The following is an 18,840-nucleotide window of genomic DNA, read 5'->3' on the forward strand; positions in this document are numbered from 1 at the left end:
GGTGGAGGTTGCAATGAGCCAAGATTGTGCCACTGCACTCCAGCCTGGGCGAAAGAGTAAGATTGCATCTCAAAAAAATAAATAAAAATAAATAAATAAAAATAAAAAGACATAAAACAAAACAGGTGAAATTTATTTTAATAATATATTCAGAAATTACGTTTCAACATGTAATCAATGTAAAATTATTATCACTGCATTTTACATTCATTTTCTGCATTCTTTGATATCCAATGTATATTTTGCACTTACAGCACTGGTCAGTTTGGGCCAGCTGCATCTCAAGTGCTCAGTAGCCACACGTGGTGAGTGGTCACTTTTATGGATCTGTATCTTAATCTGGGTTGTAGCTGTATATAAAAATTTATATATAAAACTTGGGAGGCACTCCAGCCTGGGTGACAGAGCAAGACTTTGTTTCAAAAAAAAGAAAGAAATTCATTTGTATTGTTATATGTAGCTGTCATTTGTGCTTTTTTTTTTTTTTTTTTTTGAGATGGAGTTTTGTTCTGTTGCCCAGGCTGGAGTGCAGTGGCACGATCTCGATCTTGGCTTACTCCAATCTCTGCTTCCTGGGTTCAGGCAATTCTCCTGCCTCAGCCTCCCCAGTAGCTGGGACCACAGGTTCACACCACCACACCCAGCTAATTTTTGTACTTTTAGTAGAGACAGTTTCACCATGTTGGCCAGGCTGATCTTGAACTCCTGGCTTCAAGCAATCTGACCGCCTCAGCCTCCCAAAGTGCTGGGATTACAGGCATGAGCCACCAAGCATGGTCTTTTTTTCTCTTTTCTTTTTTTTTTTTTTGAGATGAGATCTCTGTCACCCAGGCTGGAGTGCAGTAGCGTGATCTTGGAGTGATCTTGGCACACTGTAACCTCCGCCTCCGGGGTTCAAGTGATTCTCCTGTCTCAGCCTTCCAAGTAGCTGGGATTACAGGCCTGTGCCACCACACCCAGCTAATTTTTGTATTTTTACTAGATATGAGGTTTCACCATGTTGGCCAGGCTGGTCCTGAACTCCTGGCCTGAAGTGATCCACCTGCCTTGGCCTCCCAAAGTGTTGGGCGTCCGGCCCTTTTCATTTTACATAGTATTCCATTGTATGAATATATCATAGTTTATCCATTCTCCTGTTGATGGATGTTTGGATTACTTCCAATTTCTGGTTATTATGAATAATGCTGCTATCAGTGTTCTTGAACAGTCTTTAAATAGACTCATTTAAATTATTTTTACTGTTTTCTGGTTGTTAAGATAAATCCATACTCACAGAAAAAATTCATACTCATACTAACACACACGCCTCCCCACCACATTAATGGTTGGATGCAAATGGCTTACGGTTTGATGTAAATTCTTTTCCTCCACATATAGAATCATGTATTATCATTATTAATAAAATTGTCACTTTGATGGTTCCTCCCTTGGTTGTCTGACTACTGGGGATGCTGCATAGCTCTTAATCCTTGCCCTTCTTGTTGTAAGGTCTCTAGAAGACCAAAACTGGAAAAGGTGTAGTGATCATCTAGTCCAGAGAAGGCAACACTATAGCACACCTTCTACTGTTCTATGACTACCTGCACCAAGGCAGACATCACTAATCAATCACCCGATTTCTATCCTTGCCCAGCCCTAGCCACTAGGAGTCATTTTGGAGGTAATTTGGGAGGCCAAGTAGAAAAACTGAAACCAATTTTCCATCTCCGGAATAATATGCCACTTTCCATTTTGCACGTGAATAAACTAGCGCTCAGAGAGGGGAAGAGCCTGCTTCAAGGTCAGAGGTGGAGCCCCAGGCTCCTAACTCCCTAACACTTTTGCCACTAAGTTCACAAACTCCAAAAACTATTTCCCTGGTCCCTGAAAACCTGGGCTCTAGGGAGGGCGCTTTGCTCTCCAGATGGGGCTCAGAGATGAGAACCTCCCCTCTAGCCAGCCCCTCACCTTTAGATCTGGCCTACGTGTAAGAGAAGCCCCTGCCTGCAGCCTGGCACCCCTTCCCCACCGTCAGCCCTGACAGACCTGTAGTTTCACTTCTCCAGGTCCGCAGTTTCCGTTTCTGAAAGTAAACATTAAAAAAAATAAAACATAAAGGAGACATCCTCTTAACATCTTTGTCTTTGGCCCCTGAATTGTAGAAGGATTAGTTGAGCAGATTAAATCACAGAGTTAATTACAGCAGAGAGGTGACTTCAGATGCTGAAACCATAGAACTCCAAAGCATCCCCTCTTTCACCGACACATCAAACCAGCCCTGGCTGTCATTGGAAGCGACAGTGAGAAAGTGAGAAAGTGAGAGAGTCAGCAGGTCTGGACAGACTGTGGGTGTTCTCAGCTGGGCAAGCAGAATAGTTTATTTAATTCCCTCCCTGCCAGGGCAGTGGGGGAAAGTTGGGGGGTGGGGAATGGAGACAGAGTGTAGCATAATGTTTCGGTCAGGTAGAGCTAGATTTTTAGACTGGCCAGCTGCATGACCTTGGGCATGTCACTTCAGATGTTTGAGTTTCAGCTTCGTCATCTGTAAGGCAAGCACGTTAATAGAACCTACTACATTTAATTATTGCAGTGATTTAAATGACTTGGTTAAAAAGATGTATATCAGCCAGGCTTGGTGGCACATGCATGTAATCCCAGCACTCTGGGAGGCTGAGGCGGGAATATCGCTTGAGCTCAGGAGTTCAAGACCAGCCTAGACAAAAAAGATGTATGTAAAACTACTGTGTCTCCAGATTGTCACATCTGTGAAAGCAGGAATCACTGTCTGTCTCATTCACCATCTCATCCTCCAGCCCTAGCACAGTGATGGTTTCTAGGCAAGTACAACTAGTGAGGCCGGGCGTGGTGACTCATGCCTGTAATCCCAGCACTTGGGGAGGCTGAGGCGGGCAGATCACTTGAGCTCAGGAATTTGAGACCAGCCTGGGCAACATAGCAAAACTCTGTCTCTACAAAAAATACAAAAACTAGCTGAGTGTGGTGGCTTGAGCCTGTAGTCCCAGCTATCTGGGGGGCTGAGGTGGGAGGATCCTTTGAGCCCAGGAGGCAGAGGTTGCAGTGAGCCGAGATCATGCCACTGCATTCCAGCCTGAGTGACAGAGTGAGACCCTGTCTCAAAAACAAACAAACAAACAAAAACCAACTATTGAGTACTTAGTGTAAGGTATGGTCCTGAGGATAAGGGGTGGTGGAGGAGAATGCAAAGAGGTTTAAGGGACTTTCCATTAGAGAGCTCCCATTCCAGCATAACAGACATTCCAGAACCATCTGTAATAATAGGTGCATTGCGTGTGCATTAAATAGGTGGATAATATAAAATTATGTTCATGATGAAGTTCATGATGGGAATTCTGGTATCAGACTTGAATTCAAATCTCAGCCCCCTCACTTACCACCCATCTTATTTTTATTAGCAAGTGACCTCTCAATGCTTTCATTTCCTGATCTGTAAAATAGGGACCTGCCTCAGAGAGCTGTTGCTAGGATTGAATGAGTTTCCCAATGCAAAGTGCCTGAGACACAATAATTGCTCAACACATCTTAGCTATTAGCTAAATGTTAGCTAAATGCTAATATTTAGTACAGATGATCCCTAATTTACAATGGTGCGACTTATGAGATTTTGACTTTATGGTACGTTTTTCTGGGTATGAAATGCATTATACACACACAAACACACACACACACACACACACACACATACACATATATATATATATAGAGAGAGAGAGAGAGACAGACAGAGAGAGAGAGAGACAGGATTTCACTCTGTTGCCCAGACTGGAATACAGTGGCACAATCATGGCTCACTGCAGCTTCAACCTTCCAGGCTCACCTCACGTCTCAGCCTCCAGGGTAGCTGGGACTACAGGGCGTGCCATCACACCTGGCTTTTTTTTTTTTTTTTTTTTTTTTTTTGGAAACAGAGTCTTACTCCCTTCACCCAGGCTGGAATGCAGTGGTATGATCATGGCTCATTGCAGCCTTGACTTCCTGAGCTCAAGTGATCCTCCCACCTCAGCCTTCCAAGTAGCTGGGACTACAAGTATGTGCCACCACTCCTGGCTGATGTTTTGTATTTTTAGTAGTGATGGGATTTCGCCATGTTGCCCAGGCTGGTCTCAAACTCCTAGACTCAAGCGATCCTCCTACCTCAGCCTCCCAAAGTGCTGGGATTACAGGTGTGAGCCACTGAGCCTAGCCTGAAAATATTTTTGGCTTATGATGGTTTTATTGGGATGTAGCTTCATTGTAAATACAGGAGTATCTGTATGTGACTTTGGACAAATTACTTAACTTCTCTAAGGCTTGTTTTCTTGGTTAGTAAAATAAAAACTTAGTAGTTCCTACCTTATAGAATTGCTGGGAGAATGAAATGGGAAAATCCCTGCAAAATGCTTAGCACCATGTCTGGTATGTGGAAAGCATTTAATAATTTCTAGATAATAATAATAATAATAAAAGTGAAAGCAAAGTGTTATGGGAGAAAAGAGGGGCAATTCATTTCCATGGACAGGCACTGAAATCAGGGAAAGGTTCAAACTAGGTAAATGGTTTTTGTTTTTTTTTTGCTAACAGCTTTATAGAGATACAATTCACATGCCATCCAATTTACCCACTTAAAGTATATAATTCAATATTTTAAAATATATTCACAGAATTGTGTAACCATCACTATAACCAATTTTGGAACATTTTTATCACTCCAGAAAGAAACCTGGACCCATTGGCAGTCACTCCCCACTTCCCCATGTCTTCCCTCACACTCCAAGCTCTAGGCAGACACTATTTACTTCCTGTTTCTGTGGATTTGCCTATTGTGGACATCTCATGTAAATGGAATCATGAAATGTGTGGCCTTTTGTTTCTGGCTCCTTTCACTTAGTAAAATGTCTCCAAGGTTCATGTGTGTTGTCAAATGTACCAGTACCACATTCCTTTTTATGGCCAAATAATATTCCATTGTATAGAGTTGATGGACAGCTCTATCCTTACCTTCTCATCGTACTGCTTTTTGTCCTAATTTTTCTCTTTTTTTTTCCTTCTCTCAGATTGCTGCTTTTTGTTCATTTGTTTTGAGATGGAGTCTCACTGTGTTGCCCAGGCGGGAGTGCAGTGGCAGGATCTCGGCTTGCTGCAGCCTCCGCCTCCTGGGTTCAAGCGATTCTCCCACCTCAGCCTCCCCAGTAGCTGAGATTACAGGCATGTGCCACCACGCCTGGTCAATTTTTGTATTTTTGGTAGAGATGGGGTTTTGCCATGTTGGCCAGGTTGGTCTCAAACTCCTAACCTCAAGTGATCTGTCCACCTCAGCCTCCCAAAATGCTAGGATTACAGGCGTGAGTCAGCATATCCGGCACCCCCACAGTGCTTTTGATGGACTACCTTTACTTTCCTATAGTGCTTTAGAGTGTCTAAGGTGCTTTCAAATACATAATCTCACTTAAGTCTTGCAGCAACTCCGAAAGTAAATGGAAACTCAGAAAGCTAAGTGTCCCTAGAAACACCCAACCAGAAACAGTGGTAGTCCCAAGACCAGCATATGGATCTTTGGATTCTCAGTCAAGTGCTCTCATTACTCTAGCTCATAGCCTTCTGGTTGAGTCCAGAAATCTGACAGAAGGAAAAAAAAAAAAGAAAAATTAGGACAAAAAAGTGAGGGACTGAAGACCTATGTCCACACAAAAACCTGAGCTTTAATCATAATTGCCAAAACTTGAATGCAACCAAGATGTCTTTCAGGAGGTGAAGGGAAGCATAAACTGTGGTACATCTAGAGCACAGACTATTATTCAGCACTAAAAACAGATGAGCTATCAAGCTATGGAAAGACATAGAGGGGGCCAGGCGAGGTGGCTCACACCTGTAATCTCAGCACTTTGAGAGGCTGAGGCAGGTTGATCACTTGAAGCTAGGAGTTCCAGACCAGCCTGGGCAACATGGTGCAACTCTGTCTCTACAAAAAATATAAAAATTAGCCAGGGGCGGTGGTACTGCCTGTAGTGTGCCTGTAGTCCAACTACTCTGTAGTCCCAGCTGTTCGGGAGGCTGAGGTTGGAGGATCGCTTGAGCCTGAGAGGTTGAGGCTGCAGTGAGCCTGATCATGCCACTGCACTCTAACCTGGGCGACAGAGTGAAACCTTGTCTCAAACAAACAAACAAAACAAACAAGCAAAAAAACCCAAGAAACAAAAAAAATGAAACCCACACACACAAAAAAGCCACCATAGAGGAATCTTAACTGTGTGTTACTAAGTGAAAGAAGCCAATCTGAAACGGCTACTACTGTATGATTCAAACTATACGACGTTATTTTTTTTTCTTTTTGAGACGGAGTCTCGCTCTGTTGCCCAGGCTGGAGTGCAACGGGGCGATCTCAGCTGACTGCAAGCTCTGCCTCCTGGGTTCACGCCATTCTCCTGCCTCAGCCACCTGAGTAGCTGGGACTAAAGGCGCCCACCACCACGCCCAGCTAATTTTTTGTAATTTTAGTAGAGACGGGGTTTCACCATGTTAGCCAGGATGGGCTCAATCTCCTGACCTCGTGATCCTCCCGCCTCGGCCTCCCAAAGTGCTGGGATTATAGGTGTGAGCCACCGCGTCCGACCTATATGACATTCTTGAAAAGAGAAAACTATGGAGAGTGAAAGATCAGGGGTTGTCAGGGGTTGGGGGAGGGGAGAACAAATAGGTGGAGCACAGAGAATGTTTAGGACAGTGAAACTACACTGTATGACAGTATAATGGGAGATACATGTCCTTATACATTTGCCCAAACCTATAGAATGTATAAAGCCAAGAGTGAACTCCAAACTGTGGACTCTAGATGATAACAATGTGTCAGTATAGGTTCACCAGTTGTAACAAATGTACCCCTCTGGTGGGGGATGTTGACAGTGGGAAAGGTTACACACATGTGGGGGCAGTGGGTATGGGGAAATCTCTGTACCTTCTCCTCAATAAAAATAAAGTCTACTTTTTAGGCTGGGCATAGTGGCTTACATTTGTAATCCCAGCACTTTGGGAGGCCGTGGTGGCGGATGATTGCTTGAGTCCAGGAGCTTGAGACCAGCCTGGGCAACATAGTTAGACCCCGTTCTGCAAAACAAAACGAAACAAAAATTAGCTGGGCATGGTGGCGTGCATTTGTAGTCCAGCTATTTGGGAGGCTGCGTTGGGAAGACTGCTTGAGCCCGGGAGGTTGAGGCTATGGCAAACCCTCATCATGCCACTGTGCTCCAGCCTGGGCAACAGAGTGAGACCCTGCCTCAAAAAAAGAAAAAAATATAAAGTATATATATAGGTATATATATATATTTTTTTTAAGTGGGGGAAGTTTGTAAAATGGACTGATTATAAATGTATGGCTCTTAATCAGCTTACAGTAAATTTTTCCTTGTCTTGCATGGACAAGAAATGGGAAGTTCCAGGTAATTTAGAGCTTTGCTTGGATATTGAATTTTCTTTTGTTCTTTTTTTTTCTGAGACAGAGTCTCACTCTGTTACCCAGGCTGGAGTGCAGTGGTGCAATCTGAGCTCACTTCAACCTCCGTCTCCCGAGTTCAAGCAATTCTCCTGCCTCAGTCTCCCGAGTAGCTGAGATTACAGGCGTGCGCCACCACACCAGGCTAATTTTTGTATTTTTAGTAGAGACGGGGTTTCAGCATGTTGGCCAGGTGGTCTTGAACTCCTGACGTCGTGATCCACCCGCCTCGGCCTCCCAAAGTGCTGGGATTACAGGCGTGAGTCACTGCACCCGGCCAATATTGCATTTTCAAAGAATGAGAACACTGTGAAATACTCTGCACGCTAAAACCACATGGACTATAATTTAATCTTTAATTTTGTTGTTGTCATTCTCAAAGGCTCTTCAATATATCTTAAAGCTGTGTTTCTCCAAGAGTGGCCAAGGAAAACCCTCAGCTCTCAGCCTTCTCATCTAATAGAGGTATTTGTTCAAAAACTGCCATTTTCTGAGCCCCCATCCACCCCTAGTCCACTTGACCTACAGTTTTAGAGTAGTGAAAGTCAAAATATGAATGTTGATTATCATTGCACTTAAGAGATGCAGACATTCTGCTTAAATGAGAGTTCTGTATCACAGAGTAGACTCATTTACCTCATCTCCTTCAAGTCTTTGCTAAAACATCACCCTCCCCATGAGAATGTTGTTGATTTAAAATTGCATCTCAGGCCAGGTGCGGTGGCTCATGCCTGTAATCCCAACACTTTCAAGGGCAGAGGTGGGCAGATCACCTGAGGTCAGGCATTCAAGACCAGCCTGGCCAACATGGCGAAACCCCATCTCTACTAAAAATACGAAAAATTAGTCAGGAGTGGTGGTGGACGCCTGTAATCCCAGCTACTGGGGAGGCCGAGGCAGGAGAATTGCTTGAATCCAAGAGGCAGAGATTGCAGTGAGCCGAGATCACACCACTGCACTCCAGCCTGGGTGACAGAGCAAGACTCCATCTCAAAAAAATATGTGTGTGTGTGTGTGTGTGTGTGTGTGTGTGTGTGTGTATAAAATTGCATCTCACCTTCTTCCCCATAGTACCCACCCTCCCTATCACCCTTCCTTCTCTGTGGCACTTACAACATCTAACTGAACACACCATTTGTTTATCTATTGTTTATTCATTCACTCATTCACTCATTGGCTCATTCATTCATTCATTTACTTGTATGACCCTCATCTCTAGAATGCAAGCTTTACAAAGGCAGCTGCTGGGACTACAGCACCTAGGACAGTGTCTAGTATGTAGAAGATGTTCAGTAAATACGTGTGCCAAGTTACATAATATCATTTGCCCACCGTCTTTCTCAAGAGGATTTTTTAAAAACTATAAAGCAAATTCTTCTTTTATTCTCTGAGTGATGTTCTATGTGTGTAGTACCAGAGAAAAAGAGCTGGAACCACATCCTCTAATCTCTTAATTCTGAAGTCTGGGCCCGTTGCTGTAAAGATCATTTTTCCTTAATACCACTGAGATCCTCAATTTACTATGAGGATCATGAGTTTACAACTGCATTGTCCTGTGAGGGCTACCTCTAGAAGGACTTGTTGCCCCTACTGTGAACAAAGTGGACTGAAGCTGCCGCGGCTGAGATAAACCTGCACTGAAAGAGGACTTGTCTAAGTCTAACCCATGCTACTGTGATACAGACAAGCTACTGACCAAAAGAGGTAGATGCTTCCTCCTCAGAGATTCTGAATGAATATGCTAATACATGGATCCTATCTCAAGCTACTCCTTACACAGCCTTGGCTGACTCTGAACAGATGCCCTTACCCATTTCCTTTTTTTTAAAAAATCCAAAATGTGTTTATTGAGATGGTTTCCCACTCGTCTTGATTCAGAGTGCTTTGAGTGCTGCTTCCTCCTGAAGGAACATCCTTCTGTAGCCTTCCTTTTCCTCCTGTAGGCTGGCAGAGAACAGTGGAGCAGGCAACACACAAAACTACCATTTGTGCATGGCTACAGACCATGGTGATTTTATAGAATCCTGGGCATGTCACATCCATGAAGTAGGAATCGGGACTCTGCACCAGGCGTTTCTTCTTCTGTTTCCTCTTCTCTTCTGGAGAGGGATGAAGGAGATCCCTTTCGAGAGTTCTCGTGGGTAGGTTGCCACTGCCGGAAAGGACCCATTTCCTATCCTTCAAGCTCATCTGCCCAGCAGCGCCAGCACACAAACCAAAGTCCAGGAACACTGGAAGATCCCTACTCCCTGCACCTCCCAATGACCCTTTTTAAGTTCAGACCTAAGAAGAGTCAGCCCCCTAATACTGCAGAGGCTACCTGCTCACCCTCATCTGTGTCTCTGCTACGACACAAACTGGAATGCTTTTATGTTGGAATGGTAAGAAATGCCTTGTGTGGGTGGCCCCCCAGTCCCCAGTCCCCAGTCCAGGGGATGCTGAGAAACTGTGGGGCAGAGTAGGGGACACAAACAGGAAAAAGCAAGTTTGTTTCTAGTGTTATGCTCACAGGATGGCAGGATATACCTGCTGAGCGTTCCCAGAAGGTCCCCAAGGAAACCATTACTGTAAGTCTCTCACTTTCTTCTCTGCCTGGTGGTTGGGGTAGGGGGAGGGAAGGAGGGCTAACAAGAGGGGGATGGGCACCCTTCCAGGGGTCAGAGTTATGATGTCCAGGAATAAAAGGTGTTGAATTCAGCATGGAATGTGAAGATGAACAGCAAAGGGCTTGTCAACATGGGTTGTCACTGGATTACACAGGATGGATTAAGGGAGTGGGATATGGGAGGTAATGTGGGGGTGGAAATGGAGAGGGGATATGGATAGATGGGGATAAGGAGAGGTGGGGATATGGAGAGGTGGGGGATAAGGGTGGGGATATGGAGAGGTGGGGATAAGGAGAGGTGGGGATATGGAGAGGTGGGGATATGGAGAGGTGGGGATATGGAGAGGTGGGGATATGGAGAGGTGGGGATAAGGAGAGGTGGGGATATGGAGAGGTGGGGATAAGGAGAGTGGCCCCGCAGCTCCCCTGGCGAACCAGTATACTTTCTCAGGGTTGTTCCCAGGCTGGAGGGAGGGAATTTTAGAAGTACGTGAGGTGACTCCCAGGAGCCTTGGGTGCAAGTACTGGGGGATCCCAGAGACCCAGAAGATGGGGGTAGAAAGGAAGGTGTTTGCCTTCATGGGGAGTAGCCTCAAAATAAGAGGGACTGAGGGAAGTCATTCCAAATGCAGTGGGTAGGTAGTTTAGGCTCTTCCAATCAGATGGGGTGGAGCTTAGACCTCTGCAAAAGAAGGGGGTCATTCGGAGGGGACGGTGCACAGCTGAGGCGTTGGGCTCCTAAACTGGAAACAGGAGGCTCTAAGAGGCACTGCCTTTTCCTCCAGCCTCGGTGTGGTGGGGGTGATGAGCGTCTGGAACCGGGTTTCCCGAATCAGGACAGGAGTCTGAATGGATCTCACAAAAACCGGCCAGGGAGGGAGAGAAGCAGGGGAGACTCCTCACACCAGGGGGTGGGGGTGGCGGCAAACTGGCAACCCGGGCTTGGGGCGCGGGATTTTCTCAACAGACCATAGGGTCCACTAATGTGGACGACAGGGATTTGGGGAAACTAAGGGGGACTCTCACTTTGGACACCAAGGGCTGAGGACGGATTGGGGAAGAGGATACGGTTTCTACTGGGGTGCTGATGGAGGTTCCCCACTCGGGACGCGAGGCACTAAGTGGGTCCCCCAAACTGGATATGGGATCCTGGGAACGGAGCGAGGGCTCTAAATTAGAGCCCTGGGGTGGGGGTGGGGGGCTCTAAATTAAGTTGGGAGGAAATTGGGGGCTCTGAGGGCGGCTTCTCGCTCCGACTGGGGAAATGGAGCGTGTGGGGACTGGGGAGCACTGGGGCTATCTCCCGCCCGACCCGAGGAGATTGGACTTCTCTTCAATTCTGGACAGCAGGGACCTGAGAGGGAAGACTGGGGGGGGTTCCCGATCCGGAACCCAGCTACCTTGAAGGCACCGGGAAGCGCTTCATTCCGGGAGGGCGTTCCCGCGGCCGGGCCCCCGCGCCGGGGTGGGTGGGGGGTGCGGCCGCGCCCTGGTCCCGGCCCGCACCGGGATTCGGGGGTCTCGCTCGGCCCCGGAGACCTGGGAGCCCCGCAGGAAGGGGGTCCCGGCGCCGTCGCCGCCTCCGCGGGCGCCCGGGCGCGCGGGCGAGCGCGGGGCTTTATGCGCGCAGGGCGGCGGGGGGAGGAGCCGGCAGGTCGGCCCCCGGCGGGCCCTCCCCTTGGCCGTCCCCGCCCGCCCGCCCGAGCGGGGTCGGGGGAGGGGGCAGCATGGCCTGTCCGTCCGGCCCCCTTCGCCGCGCTCCTCATCTGCCCCGCGCCGAGCGCCGCCGCCGCCGCCGCCGCCGCCGCTCCGCTGCCCGCGCCGCCCGCGGCTCCCGATGGAGACTGACGCGCCCCAGCCCGGCCTCGCCTCCCCGGACTCGCCGCACGACCCCTGGTACGGCCCGGCCCGGCCTGCTTGGCCCGCGCCCGCCCTGGCCCCGCCAACATGGCCGATCCGGGTCGGGCCGGGCCTCCCCGGGGCCCGGGCCCGCGCCCCCTGCGCCCTGGCGCCCGGCGCTCACGCGGGCCCTTTGTGTCTCTCCTCCTCCCGCAGCAAGATGTTCATCGGGGGACTCAGTTGGCAGACTACGCAGGGTGAGCGAGCCCGGGAGCGCCCGCCGGTCCGGCAGGGCACCCCGGACCCCCCGGCGCCCCGGACCCGGACACCCCAGCCCGGCCCTGCGCCCCGCTGACCCCGGGCGCCCTCGCGCCCTCTTTCGCGCCCCGCCCAGAGACCCCGAGAGCGCAGAGCGATCCGCGAGTGCACCCGGCCCAGCGGGTGGAGGGGAGCAGATGAGGGGTTCAGGGGGTATCGGGGGGTGGGCTGGGCCCCCGGGACCCGCCGGCGGCAGCGCCAACTCTGCTCGCACCTGCGGCTCAAACTTTTGTGAGGCTGCTCCCGGAGCGGCGGGAACCCGGCCAGAGCCGTCCCCCCTCCAGCCCAGCTCGGCCCTCGGCTTCCCGGGGCCCCGGTGGGCGCCAGGAGGCTCAGCGGGAACGGGGCGAGGGCGGTGGGGGGCGGCGACAGTGGAGAGCGCGCGGGCAGCTTGGCGCGGGGGCGGCCGGGCCGCTCCGGGGTCACCGGGGGCAAAGGACGGGGGAGGGGGGAAGGGCACGGGGCCCGGGCTGGTCCGAAGGCGGGTGTGTGGTTACAGAAGGGCTGCGCGAATACTTCGGCCAGTTCGGGGAGGTGAAGGAGTGTCTGGTGATGCGGGACCCCCTGACCAAGAGATCCAGGTGAGCCCCTCACCCCCTCCTCCTGCTCCCGGCTCGCCCCCCTCCACCCGCCACTCACTGCCTTGTAACCATCTGCCTCTCCCTCACTACGGCGCGCAGGGGTTTCGGCTTCGTCACTTTCATGGACCAGGCGGGGGTGGATAAAGTGCTGGCGCAATCGCGGCACGAGCTCGACTCCAAAACAGTGAGTGGCCCTCGGGGCTTCGGGGGTCCTTCGGGAGAGGGAGGCTGCCGGAGGAGAGGGTCAGGACTCTCCCCAGGGACAGCTGGACGGGGTCCGTGAGGAAGGAGGGAGTTTTTCTGAGTAAGAGGGCTGCCATGCTCTGAAACTTTGTCACTAGAGTTGGGGGGGGAGGGGGAGGAGAAAAATCCCTGGCCTGCCATGAGATGCTACGTCCCCCCTCCCCTAGTCCTGGTGAGGGGAGAGGCAGCCACCACCCTCTCCCTAGAAGTACTAATCATGATGCCTCAGAGCAGAGCTTGGGGTGGGGCTAGGTCCCTCCCCCAGCCCAAATTGGGTGAGTCAGGGTAGCACTGACCCACCCGGTGGCTTCTGTGAACTCTAACTAGTATTTGGCTCTGCAACACCCCCTCTTCATCCAGACCAATGGCAAAGCATCCCTTGAAGCCCCCTCCCTCTCTCCTTCCCTCCTCCCCCGACTTTTGGTCAATGAGCTCCTTGCTTTGTGTGGAAGACAGGGACCTGCTTTGCCCACGGAGGGGATTTATGAGAAGGGCTCTAGCTTGCCTGGAAATGACCCTTCGGAAGACTAGATCTTAGGAGAAGCTGCTTGGTTGGCATTCAAACTCATGGAACATTTTGCTGTTGTCCCACAGCTCCTTCGTGTCTTAGACCCTGCAGGGGGCGCTGGCTCCAGGGCAGATGGAAAAGGAGAAAAGTCAGAGGAGGGGGTTACCCCCATGTGATGGGGGTGTCTGTCTGCCGGGGGCAGGGATAGTGTGGATGTCTTCTCTCCATGCTTCCCGGCTGTCCCCCAGCCTTGGGCCTCTCTGCTTGGGTCAGTCCCTGGCTCCTGTTTACCTGCAACAATAGCTGCTTGTGCCCAAGAATTTGTCAAATTACCGCCTGTCCCCAGCTCCTGTTATCTCTGCCCAGTGGCTCCCGCTCCCGCTCGCAGTAATGAGCAAATGAGGCCAGGCCTCAACTTTGCCGGCTCTGAAAGGATCTTCTTGGCGCAGCCTGAGTGACCCAAGCCTGGAAATGGAGAGACAGTGGCCTATTGTTTTTGGTGATTATCTGCCATCAAGCTGCCTGTTCTGCTACCATCCCCTGTCCTCAGAATGCACTGATGGCTTCTGCAGTGCTGAGGAAGCTGAGATTTAGGGGCTGGGGGATGGAGGAGTGGAAGATTGATAAAGGGGAAGAGAATGAGGGAGGAAGGAGGGTGAGATGAGTATCCTTAGGAGATGGGGCCGAAAAGGGCCAGGGCTTTGTCTGTGTTTGGCGTCCTCCAGCCTGGGAAAGGGGGTGGGAGGGAGGTTTACTGTGGGGAGTCTATTTTGAGTTCTGACTTTCACCTTTTATTCACTTGTTGGGTTTTATTTATGTTGCCAGCTGTGAGTCACAGTGGAGGTGGGGTGTGTCAGGGATGGGGTGTGCGTGGGTCTGTGGGAGCGTGGCTTGGGTACCATCTCCCCATCGGGGTCTGTGTAGGGGGACTGTGTGTGGTGCTCTGGTGGCTGGGGCGGCTGCTTCTGGGAGAAATAGAAGGATGGACATGTCCGTGGAGGTGTGGAATTGAAACTTCAGGCGGGAGAAATGGGCAGTTGTGATTTTTCCCTGGAGCCCAGTGGGACTTGGCAGGAGAGGAGGCATTGCCCTAGTGTGGATTTTGGAGGTTCCCTCTCTGTGGACAGATTCCAGTGGGGGAGCCTGTAGGAGGCTAGTTCCTGGTCTGTGCCATTCAGAGAGAAGCCAGAGCCAGCTGCCTAGAACGAGGCTGAGTTTTGAACAGAAGGAACTTTGGGAAAAGATAGATCTTCCCTGCGATTGGCTGGTGAACTTATGAATGACGTCCACCCATGTGGGTGTCAAAAAGCTCTGGCCTGACCTGGCCCCGTAGGCCCTGCATGGATCACAGCGTCTCATGCCCTGTCTTTTGCTGTTTGTCAAACAGCTATAGTACCCAGGAGTACACCCAGATGCATCTTGATTTTTCCCTCTGGTTGTTCACAGCCAAGGGCAAAGGTGGCCTGCTGGTAATAGCACCTTTGTTTGTGCAATGAAAGGCAGTTCACAAAGGGCCGCTTTCACCCGCGTTATCTCATCTGATTCCCCGCAGCTGCCCCTGGGAAAAGCGGGTGTGATTGTCCCCACTTTGCAGATGAAGGAACTGAGGCTCAGAGAGTTCCAGTGCATTACCAAGATCACAGGCTTGGCAAGAGGCCCAGAGTTTCTAAGTCAAGTCCCATGCCCTTTCACGTCACCGAAGACTGCACTCTTCCTTGCCCCAAGCCTAGCTGCATTATCAGGGAGCTGTTTGATGTTGATAGTACTGGGAAAACAGAACTGAGCCTACTCCTGATGGTTATGAACTCTCAGCTTGTGGCCTTTTGCAGACAAAGAGTATTCCCATTTGCAGGGTTTCCAAAGCCTGAATTGCATACCTTACCTAGATAGGTCATCTGTGTGAAGTCAGTTACGCAAGGAAGGCCCTCAATTTACCTGATACTTGAAGGAATAAGACAGCTTACATTTTCTTGTTTTTGTTTTTGCTGTGAGCTAGACACCATGCCAAGTGCTTTGTATGCATTATCTCCAATAATCTGCTGATGACCCTTTGAGGTGGGTGTTATTATTTGCCCATTTTGCAGGTGAACTTGACCCTGATGTTCAAAGAGGGGAAATAACTTGTCCATGGTCTCACAGCTGGGAAACAGTGCAAATGGGATTTGAACCCAGCAGTGGGACGTTAGGGTCTAAATGCTTAACTGGCTGGGTGTGGTGGCTCATGCCTGTAATCCCAGCACTTTGGAAGGCTGAGGTGGGCGGCTCACCTGAGGTCAGGAGTTTGAAACCAGCCTGGCCAACATGGTGAAACCCCGTCTCTACTAAAAATACAAAAATTAGCTGGGTGTGGTGGTGCACACCTGTAATCCCAGCTACTAGGGAGGCTGAGGCAGGAGAATCACTTGAACCCGAGAGGCAGAGGTTGCAGTGAGCCGAGATTGTGCCACTGCACTCCAGCCTGGGTGATAGAGTGAGACTCTGTCTGAAAAAAAATAAAAATAAATGCTTAACCACTTTTCTCTCCTCTTAGAGGCTTTTGTGATTTCTGTCACCTTTGTGTCCTGGGAGGAGAGAGGTACTGAGGGCTGAAGGCTGTGTGGTCCCTCTTCTAAAAATGCGATAACCAAGACCCCTTCTACCTGTCCCTTTTCTTGTAGATTGACCCCAAGGTGGCCTTCCCTCGACGAGCACAGCCCAAGGTAGGTGTGTCTATGTCTGGGAGGAGCTCTCTTACTATGGGCAATGCTGGGCAGTGTTTTTTCCCAGTATTTCCTGCTCTGGAAGATGCTTCTGGAACATCTGCTTGGAGTGTTTGTGGAATGGGCTGGGCTGGGAAGAGGGGATTCTTGACGTCCTTGCTCTGTGGCCTGAAGACACTACACGTCTTTCCACGTGGGCTCTGGGGTGGACTGGAGAGGGGCTTGTGTGTGTTGGGAGAAAGGGGAGCTACTCAGAGGATTCATCGTCCTGTGTTTGAACCCAGTAGAGTTTGGAGCCTGAGTCTAATTCCAACATCATAGACCACAGCCTTGACGCCCAGGCCTCTGGAAGGGAAATACAGGACAGACTTAGACCCTAAGGCCGTGCTACAGGCAGGCTAGGGAGCTACCCTTGGATCCCCCCAGTCACCCTTTGCAGAGGCAGAGGGGACCACAGACTCTGTCACCTGTTGTCTTTCAGTTTAGATGTCTGTGGCTGCTTTCTCAATGCTCTCTTACCCTGCTGCTCTGGCGAGTTCTCCCGGTGAGAGGGGCAAGGTGCACAGAAAATGGATTTCTGAGCAGTTGAGCGATACAACACTCAAAAAACTTTTGGTGCAGGGCAGGGGCCTAAGAGTCTATTCCAGGCCTCAGAGCAACTAGCCAGGTCTTCCTTTTGAAGCAATTGAATATAGAGGACAGAAGGAGAGACTGATTGCAGAACATGGGGTCAGGACCCCTGAGTTTACTGACTTATCATGGGTCCTAGGACGAGGTCCCTCTCCAGGAGAGCTCGGTTTCCTGCTTTGCCAGGTGGAACTAGAGCTCTTTAAGATTCCGGGCCAGTGAATTCCATCAAGGCCCCCAACTCCTGCCAGGGCTGAAGGAGAGGAAGAGTTTTGGGAGACAGGAAAGGGGCATCTCTGGAAGGGTCCAGTAGAGGGCCTGAAAGCAATTATGGAGCAGGTATTCGAAGGAAGCCGCACCAGGGAGCACATGGTCGGAATTGGGTTAATTCCATTAAGCAGTTTGGTGACAGAAGGTGCTTTAGTGTTAGGATGGGGCTGGGAATTGCGGCGGATTAGCCATGCGCTCCTGGGGTAATTAGGACCATGTGTTCTTCCTAAAACAGGGCTGGGGCCACGGGGCTGCCAGAGGTTGTGTTGGGAGGAGGCTGATGAGGAAAATGTCGTCATTGAGTTCAGGGAGACTCTGTGATGGACCTTGGGGGATCTCCCAGGAGGGCCAGTGGGGTCTTAGAGTTAGGCTGTGGGTCTGGGTCACTGGCCTGCCCCCTTCCCTGTGTTAGTCCTTAGGGAAGGCATTTTCTGGACATAGTCCCTAGGGAAGGAGGCAGGAAGGAGGCATACTCGAGCCAGCCAGGGTGTGGGTGCACAGCTGCCCATGACAGGCCTAGAGGCGGGGGTCCAAGAGGGAACTTGGGGCGGGGGGGGCCTTTCAAGAGGCTGGGGCCACAGAGAGCTTGTCAGCTGGCATCCTGGCAGGGGGGCTCGAGCCCCTGCTGGTGGCGGTAGGCCACAGGACTCAGATGCCCACTTTCTCATTCCCTCCCCTAACAGATGGTGACTCGAACGAAGAAGATCTTTGTGGGGGGGCTGTCGGTGAACACCACGGTGGAGGATGTGAAGCAATATTTTGAGCAGTTTGGGAAGGTGGGTTTAAACTGGGGGCGCTCGCTGCTGGGGCTGTGAACACGCTGTAGAATGGGGCACTAGCAAGCCGAATCCAGCCAGGTCATTCAATTCCTGCGAAAGATGAGAGTGGGGCTGGATCCTGCTGTGGGGGGAGACCAGGCCAATCCACCTTGCAGCCTCCTGGCTCATCTGTGAGCTTCAGACTCAGGATATCCCTAGGGACAGAGAAGCCACACAGTAGCTGGCCCTGTTGTTGCCCTTCCACTGTATTTTTCTCTTACTTGTCTTCATTCTCACAAGGGAGGCAGTGCTGCCACAGCCAGTTCAATCAAGTCACCCCGTGGCCCCCTGGGAGTTTGCACCTGTCCAGGCCACGGGCTATTGAACCTTTCCCCACTCGTTCCAGGCGAGGATGATAAGGAGGCAATAAATATGACTCCCAATTGCACTCGGCACCCTATTTGCACAGGTGGGGAGCTTGGAGCAGGAGCTGGGGGGCTGCTGGTCCCCTGGGTATTGGGGGGAACTGATGAGAGCACCCCCCAATTCCTGATCAGGCCCAGAGGATTGGCTGTGAGCTATAAGGGGCATGGAGCTTTAATTTCTGGGCCTCCGAAGAGGTAGATGTTGTGGCGACATCCAACAATAGGGTGTCCTCTGAAAGGTGGACAATGTGAACTTTGGGGTCCCATGGGGAGATGACAGAGAGGGGCCTAGGTTTGACGTCTAGGAGGGAAAGAGGGTTGTTTTGCTTGGGGCCGGGGTCCCTGGTCTTTCTTCTTTTAGGTGAGACAGGCGAGAGGCTGGGTCTCTACTTTCCCATCAAGACACTTCGAGTCACCCCCAGGCAAGCGAAGGGGGACGTGGCCTGGGAAATGGGCCTGGGATTGTGTGTGGGGGGGAGGTGTC

General features: G+C 50.8%; 1 protein-coding gene across 5 annotated transcripts in view; it reads left to right on the forward strand.

Annotated features, from left to right (window-relative positions):
• The first annotated feature begins 11,496 nt into the window (after nucleotides 1-11,496).
• MSI1 (musashi RNA binding protein 1) overlaps nucleotides 11,497-18,840 on the forward strand; it is a 28,585-nt gene continuing 21,241 nt past the window's right edge. The window contains exons 1-6 of one of the 5 annotated variants that reach the window (XR_009208909.1): nucleotides 11,497-11,984; nucleotides 12,144-12,184; nucleotides 12,745-12,826; nucleotides 12,926-13,010; nucleotides 16,235-16,276; nucleotides 17,857-17,949. Coding sequence is in view for 4 of the 5 variants with exons in the window: in XM_032168528.2 (XP_032024419.1) it covers nucleotides 11,926-11,984; nucleotides 12,144-12,184; nucleotides 12,745-12,826; nucleotides 12,926-13,010; nucleotides 16,235-16,276; nucleotides 17,857-17,949 (402 nt within the window). In the remaining variant the exon portion in view is untranslated. The remainder of the gene's footprint in view (nucleotides 11,985-12,143; nucleotides 12,185-12,744; nucleotides 12,827-12,925; nucleotides 13,011-16,234; nucleotides 16,277-17,856; nucleotides 17,950-18,840) is intronic. The other 4 variants (XM_032168528.2, XM_032168527.2, XM_032168526.2 and 1 more) reach the window with 4 other exon arrangements.

The sequence above is a fragment of the Hylobates moloch genome, unplaced genomic scaffold, assembly GCF_009828535.3.
Source record: "Hylobates moloch isolate HMO894 unplaced genomic scaffold, HMol_V3 SCAFFOLD_12, whole genome shotgun sequence".
NCBI lineage: Eukaryota > Metazoa > Chordata > Mammalia > Primates > Hylobatidae > Hylobates > Hylobates moloch.